Here is a 7,944-nt window from a genome sequence, read left to right as displayed (position 1 = left end):
CTACTTTGCTCAATATGGTCCGAAATTTCAGAGTAATCCTATACATGCCCCTTTTGCTTCCTACCCCATTTATTGTATTATTACCTCATTGGGATAAAATCTGACAAGAGTTTATTCATATCTGTTGAGTAATTAATATCACTTATTTATCAGATTTGTTACTTTCTGAGTTTTTACTTTGCTGACCAACTGACAACCAACTCACAAGAAGCCATAAACTAAAGCTAAAAATCCTCAAGCCAAGCCAAGAAGCCAACTAAGCCACTATAGCCCCTCAAAACTAAAAAAGAAAAAAGAAAAAAAGGGGAAAAAGCCAAAAGAGTTTTCTTCTTTGGCTAATACTCATATTAAATTCCAAGAAGCCCTAAAATTAATAAAGAGAAATGTAAAATTAGTAGTAGTAGAGCATTAAATAAAGGCCAAAACAAAGAAGTGTGAGTGAGAACTTTTATAGGCCATCCTCCTCTCTCCTTCTTTTGCTCTCTCTCACTCTTTGTGCCACTCTGCTCTTTCTTTAGTGCTAGCTCTCTTTCTCTCTCTTTAACTCTGAAATAGAGGAAGCAGAGAAGTTATAATGTCTCTACCCACCGCCCCTGAAACTGAAACCTTACTTTCTCTTCCGTTTTCCTTCTTCTAAACTACTCACTTTTTTGTTTTTTTCAATCAAGAATTTCACTTTGCTGAAGTTCATTTTTTGTTTTTCTCCATACATTTCACTCTGTGTTTCTGTTTGGCAGAACCCCATTTGAGGGAAAAAAGCAAAAAAAAATGGAGAAGAGGGTGTTGAAGTTATAGTTGTGCTAATTCACCATTTCCTTGTTAATTTTTAATTGTCTTTGCTTTCTCTTAGATCTATTAGTTACAGAAATTACCCTTTTCTCATTTCAAGATTACCCCTTTTCTTTGGTTTTTCATTAGCTTGGAGATATGAGTAAAGAAGAGTTCTTGAAGATCCAGGTACTTAATTTTTTTCTCTCAGTTGGCTAATTCAAATGTATATCTACAATGTGTGTGTGTTTTCTCTTTTTGTTTGAGTTTCCAGCTCAAGATCCTCTGTTCCCATTTTTTAATTTTTTTTTTGTTCTTTACCAATGGTAAACTAATTAGTATCTGTCTGAATGAAAGATCAAACCTTTTTCTGGATTTTTGTTCTTTTTTTTGTTCTCTTGTGCTTTGTATTTGAATGTTGAATGGTACTGAGAAAGTTAATTACTTTACTCTGTTTTCTGTTGGCTGGCTTTGCTTGTGCATGCAGACTTGTGTCCTTAAAGTCAATATACACTGTGATGGGTGTAAGCATAAAGTAAAGAAAATCTTGCAAAAGATTGAAGGTATTTTTCCATTTCCCATTCCAAGACTCTTTTTTTATTATCTGAATATCCCAAAATATGGCTTGTTTTATACTCCTTTAGTCTGAATCCTTTTATATTTTGGTTGTGGTTATTATCCAGGGGTTTATAAGACAAGCATAGATTCAGAACAAGGAAAAGTGACTGTTGCTGGAAATGTAGACCCTGCTACACTGATCAAGAAATTAGCCAAGAGTGGGAAACATGCAGAGTTATGGGGTGCTCCCAAAGCCAGTAACAACAACCAACAAAATCAGCTCAATAATCAGTTCAAGAACATGCAAATTGACAGTGGTAAAGGTGGCAATAACAAGGGGCAAGCCCAAGGCCAAGGTCAGAAAGGTGGTGGAAACAATCAGCCAAAAGGTGGACCTCAAATGCCAAACCAGCAGCAGCAACTTCAACAGTTGAAAGGGTTCCAAGATCTGAAGTTGCCCCCACAATTTAAGGACCTGAAACTTCCCCCCATGGGTGGCAAAGACCAGAACCCAAAGGCTGTCAAGTTTGCCTTGCCTGAGGATGATGATTTGACTGATGATGAGTTTGATGATGATGATTTTGATGACGATGAGTTTGATGACGATGAGTTTGATGATGAAATCGACGATATCCCCATGAATAAGATGAAGGCGATGATGGGAGGTAATGGTGGAGCTCAGATGAAGCCGATGATGGGCGGTATTGGAGGAGCTCAAATGAAGCCCATGATGGGCGGTAATGGAGGCGCTCAAATGAAGCCCATGATGGGAGGTAATGGTGGAGGTCAGATGCCTAATATGATGATGAATGGGCAGCACCCTCAACTCATGAAAGGTGGAAGTGGCGGTAACAATGGTGGGAATGCCGGTGGAAACGGTAAAAAAAGCGGTGGTGGTGGAGGAAATATCCCTGTTCAGGTTAACATGGGTGGAAATAATGGTGGTAAGAAAGGTGGTAATGGGAATAATAATGGTAATAATGGAGGAAATCAAAATCAAGGTGGAGGATCCGCTCAAAAGGGTGGCAAAAACAGTGGAGGGCAGCCGAATGTTGGTGGCGGCAATGGTGGTGGTGGTGGGGGTCAGAACAAGAATGGAGGCGGCGGCGGAGGTGCTGGCAATCCTAACATGAATGGCAATGGTGCCAAAAAAGGGGGTGGACCAAATGATGGGATGCAAGGCATGCCAAACAGGATGATGGCTATGAGTGCTGGTGGAAATATGGGCCAGTTAGGTAACATGCCTAATCCAATGGGCCAGATGGGTGGTCTTCCAATGGGCCAGATGGGTAATCCAATGGGCCAGATGGGCAATGTTCCGGCAGTCCAAGGCCTACCGGCAGGGGCGCCGATGACTGGTGGTGGTAATGGTGCCGGTTACTTCCAAGGTGCCGGTCCTGAAGTTATGGCTGGCAATCCTTACTACCAGCAGCAGCAGCAAATGGCAGCTATGATGATGCAGCAGCAGCGTGCCAATGGGAACGAAAGGTTTCAACCAATGATGTACGCTCGGCCACCACCAGCAGTTAATTACATGCCACCACCTTACAACCCGTATTACTACGGCCCTCCGCCACCACCAAGTGATAACTACAGCACCTTCTTCAGTGATGAAAATACCAACAGCTGCAGTGTGATGTGAGCTGCTGATTGTGGCCTAAGATTTGCTAAGACAAAGACAATGGATGGATGGTGGCTGCATTGATATAGTCTTAAATGACTTTGCTAGTCTTAATGCCATAATATACAAAGGAGATGAATTTTCCCTTTGATCCTTACCTTACTTTAGCTTTGTTTTTTTTTACTTTTTCTCTTCTTCCTTTAATCAAGTCCCTTTTTTGATCCTATGATTAGATTAGGGTTTATGTGATAGATAAGAAGTCATTAGGAGAGGGGGAGGGGCATGAATGTTGTAAGGGTGAGGGATTAGGGTTGGACTTGATCTCTCATGGAAGGAGATGTTTGTATATGTTATATATCTTTGAAGAACAAAGGAAAAATAAAATTGGAAGAGAATGGGAAAATTTTAAAATCTAAAAAGAGGAATAAATAATTAAGATTGGTATGGTCATATTGCAATGATGGAGCTTCACTCTTTTTTCACTATAGTAAAAGTTTAAAACAATTTGTCATCTCTGCTGCTGCCTGCCCTTTTCAGTTATTATAATGTTCTCCATTTTGTTAGTGAAATAATGGAGGAGCCTATTATGGTGGGGTACATAGCCCTACATGCTCATTCATTATGGAATATGGAAGAAAACCTTGTTGGACCCACTCTCACTCTGCCCTAAAAACTTGAAAATTTGTTCTGAGTCAGTAGATTTCGGATACCGAATGCATTTAAAAAAAAAGAAGGAACGCATCCTCCTTTAATAGATCATACTACGAATAGATTGGTGAGTTTCGGATAGGTAATGAATAAAAAGGAGAAAATGATTCATTTTTAAATTTGTTAATACATACATTAGACTTATGCTGTATTTTTAGAAGGAGTTTTAGAATTGTAGTACATAGGGGTGTCGGTACGTACAATATTTAGATATTTCGGTTCAGTATTCAGTTTTATAAAATGCAGTATCAATACCGTACCTAATTAAATTCGGTATGGTTCGATTTTTCTCTTTTCAGTTTATTCGGTTTGAATACTAACTAGTGCATAAAATCATAGACCGTAATATTCTAAATTAAAGTACTTAAAAGTACAAAATTAAAAATATTTGTTGACAAAAATTGTCCAAAACTAACAAATATCAACCTAGAGATAGGGGTGTTCATGGTTCGGTTTGGATCGATTTTTCTCTAAAAATAAACCAAACCAAGTAAGTCGGTTCTTCAAATATTTAAACCAAACCAAACCAATTAAGTCGGTTTTTTATCGATTCGGTTTTTGTCATTTTTTTATTTTTTTCAGTTATTTATCGGATTGTTTCTTAAATATGAGACATACACTACCAAACACATATTCCGGAGACTATATTTTCAACATAACACTATCAAACCAATTGCTCTTTGAGAAATCTGTCATTACCAAGATATATTGATGATAATTGAATCGACTAGTGATGAATAATTTAAGTACTCAATTAAAAATCGGTTATTTTTAACATGAAATAAATTCTTGTACTTAGCAAAAGAAAACTACCAATCAAACTGGAATGTAAAGGCAAAGAATTAGATTATTATAATAGCAAAAAACTAGACTAAAAATATAAACGACTAATATGTACCATAAAATTTTAGAAACTTTATATAAAAATATACATATATATAGGTGTAATAATAAATTTAAATAGTTACTTTTATAGTCGGTTTGGTTCTTTTTTAATAAAACCAAAACCAAATCAAATTTGATCGGTTTTTAAAATTTAAAACCAAAACCAAACTTAACCTAAAAAGTATCATTAGAAATGTCTTGTTACTTGCTTAGAGTTAATTGATGAACTTAGAGAATAAAGTAAAGTAAAATTTTAGATTTTTATATTTATGTTATAATTAATAATATGTTTATTGTTTAATATAATATATATTTCGGTACGATATCAGTATTTTCTTTTAAAATACAAAATACTAATATTTTTTAAAACTTAAACTAAATATCATATAGAATACCAAAATATCGAATACCAAATATCAAAATATTCGGTTTGAATATAGTAATTCGGTATTTACCAAATTATGCACAGCCCTAGTATTACATGCCTTTTCTTACTTGTTTTCCTATCAAATATTTTTAAATAATACAGTAGTCCATCCCATATTCCCATGTATTATCAAAAAAGAGTAATTCGATACACTAAGTTTTTGCTATGCGCGAATTTTGGAGCCGGACCGGATTATAAAAATTTATCGGACGCAATCTTACCGTGTATTTTTTCAATAGTCTTGCACTATATTTGCTTAAAAAATCTTGAATAAAAAACAAAAACAAAAAAAAGAAGAAGACAGTAGTGGATAGGAGTAGCATAATTGAGTATAGTGGGGGAAGGCAGATCCATGAATGTAAATGTGGCGCACAATAGCAAATATTAATGAAGAGAGATGGAGACAACCTAACCACTTTTTATATCCAAAAAAATAAAATCTAACGGCGTTGACACTTTGACAGGGATTTCTAAGTGTATGACTTCTCTAGTCTTTTCCATACATACATTTTACAAAGAAAAACAATTTTATTTAACATATGAGTAATTATAAGGAATTTTATACTATTATTTTTATATTTTAGCAGGTTACTTTCTTATTTTTAAGTTATTAGAGTATCATTATTTATGTATGATTTTGTGATTATTATTTTAATAAAAACAACAATAACGAACAACAGTTATCACAAGTGAGGTTTGGAAAGAATAGTGTGTACGCACACGTTATCCCTAATTAGGGAGAATATAGAGGGTGTTTCTGATAGACCCTCAGCTAAAAATATTATTTTAATAATGTAATAAAATAAAATATTCTTACATAGCAAGCTTGCAAAACTTAAACTCTAAGAAGTACATCTCCCATTATGCTATTTTATTGTGTTTGATAGATTATTTTCAATGTTAAAATAATTAAAATGTCATAATTCAAAATTTCAGCATTGCGAATTTGATTTTAATGTTCTCTTAGCCATTATAGTGTTTTATCTAATTGATTTTCTCTCTTCTCGCGCAAACTCAAAAATAGAATAACAAATTTAAGTGTTTGAAAAAGTAAGAAAATAACAAAAAATTTAATGTTAAGAAATATCATTGTAATTAAAGGAAGTATGTTGTGCAATTTATTTCCAAGTCAAACTAAAACGGAAAGTTGAAATAAAACAGGACCAATGACTAATAAGCAAGAATGAAATGATAATGATATATAGTAAATCGTATACTAAATGAAATCTAATCTAATAAAATAAGAGAGGATATAAGTGTAGATACGAAAACTATAGTAAATAATAAAGGGACAAAGTGCAATACCCCAGGCAATGGAGAGGGTCCCACCAGAGTGTGATTGGTGGGGCTGTTTGGTACTTTTAGCCAAAAAAGTACAACTCTGTTTGCAGTATCTTTTTCACAAGTCATAACTCATGTACAAATACGACTTCCTATGTGTTATGCCCAAGCATTTGCATGTTACTTTTATCATTACTGTCTTACATTGGAATTAGGAGTATTTTGTTATCAATTTTTTAATGTACTATTGGTTTTATTTTAAGTTTAGGATGTTTACAACGAGTCATACTACCAAGAATTATAGTGGGGTGAGTAATATTTTTTTATTTTTAATCAGAAATCTTTGAGTTTAAATTTTAAAAATAAAACAAAATATCCTACTGATAAACAATATTTTTTCTTTAATGAACCTTATGTGACAAAATTAAAATTAGTTGGGGTCTTAATTTAAATATAGGACACTGAATAAGAAACTAAAAAACCATGAGAGTCATAAGTTTACACGTAGAAAATTGTAGCTAAAAAGCAGTTTGGCTTCCAAAATAATAATGATATCATTTTTTAGAGAGATTATCATACTTATTTTTAGAAGTACCTTAATTTCTGCTAACAATTACTACTTCCGATTCCTAGTAAAGATCTTAGTATTATTTTAACACTTACTTTAACCAATAAAAATGACAAACTTAGGAAATAAAAGGAGAATATACATATAGTTTTTTCAATTTGAACGGTGTATCTTCTTGTATTTGAGACCATAGCCGTTCTGAAGAAAGTTTCTTTTCATAATACTATCAAAATGTAACGGTATATTTAGTGTTCATATTTTTTTTTTAAAAGTAAAGGTTAACTACTAGAATTAGAAAACCAATTCTTTCTTCTTTTCTTATTTAACTATCAAAACTTATAATCTATTGATACCAACGAAAATTTTCATACAATAGATTTGAGTTCAATAATTATTTTCTCCCTCTTCTTTTTCTGGTTCCCTATGCAAATAAGAAAAAAATTAAATAAAAAGAAAACAAAGATCCTAAAAAAGGACTTGTTATTCTTGAAGCTAATGATTCAATGGCTGGGATTCACGGAAAGGTGTTTGGTCACATGAGGCATTCATTAAATTGTAGCTCCAGATCCAATACTTATTCTTCATTATGGAGACACCTACCACCCTCTACTACATCTTAATGTTTACCCATTTACCTCATTTTCATTGACTCACCTTAATATACTTACATTAATTGGTCACAGTCACATTTTACAAGTGAGTTTCCCTTTCCATTCATTTGACCATTCTAAGATTAATAACTTTGCTTTCAACTTCTACATGTATTTTCTTATTTCAATTAGATCATTTATAAAGTGATTGTAAGTAAATACTTTTGCTTAGTATTACTCAACAACTTGGAGAAAAAGGTATATAACATATTGTAACAATAACATACCCAATATATTCTCACAGTATGGAGTTTGAGGAGGGTAATGTATGTAGATTGCCCCTACCTTATGGTTGTAAAGAGGCTATTTTGAAAGACCATTGGCTCAAGAAAAAAAAATTCTCAACAGGTTTGAACAAGAGAACAATAATGAAGAGGCCATGTTGAAAATGCTAAAGATAAGAATATTAACAGTAACAGCATAACAAAGCAATAAGAAAATCAAAGCATGGGGAACAAAAGACAGTAATGAAAATCGA

General features: G+C 33.5%; 1 protein-coding gene across 1 annotated transcript; it reads left to right on the top strand.

Annotated features, from left to right (window-relative positions):
- Nucleotides 1-357: 357 nt before the first annotated feature.
- LOC104110938 (heavy metal-associated isoprenylated plant protein 32) lies at nucleotides 358-3,397 on the top strand. Its single transcript, XM_009620511.4, has 3 exons — nucleotides 358-957; nucleotides 1,256-1,331; nucleotides 1,452-3,397. Exons 1-3 carry the CDS (start codon nucleotides 928-930, stop codon nucleotides 2,966-2,968), a joined length of 1,623 nt encoding a protein of 540 aa, XP_009618806.1. The 5' UTR covers nucleotides 358-927; the 3' UTR covers nucleotides 2,969-3,397.
- Nucleotides 3,398-7,944: the final 4,547 nt, after the last annotated feature.

This window comes from Nicotiana tomentosiformis, chromosome 9 (assembly GCF_000390325.3).
Source record: "Nicotiana tomentosiformis chromosome 9, ASM39032v3, whole genome shotgun sequence".
Lineage (NCBI taxonomy): Eukaryota > Viridiplantae > Streptophyta > Magnoliopsida > Solanales > Solanaceae > Nicotiana > Nicotiana tomentosiformis.
This window is presented reverse-complemented; position numbering and strand designations above follow the sequence as displayed.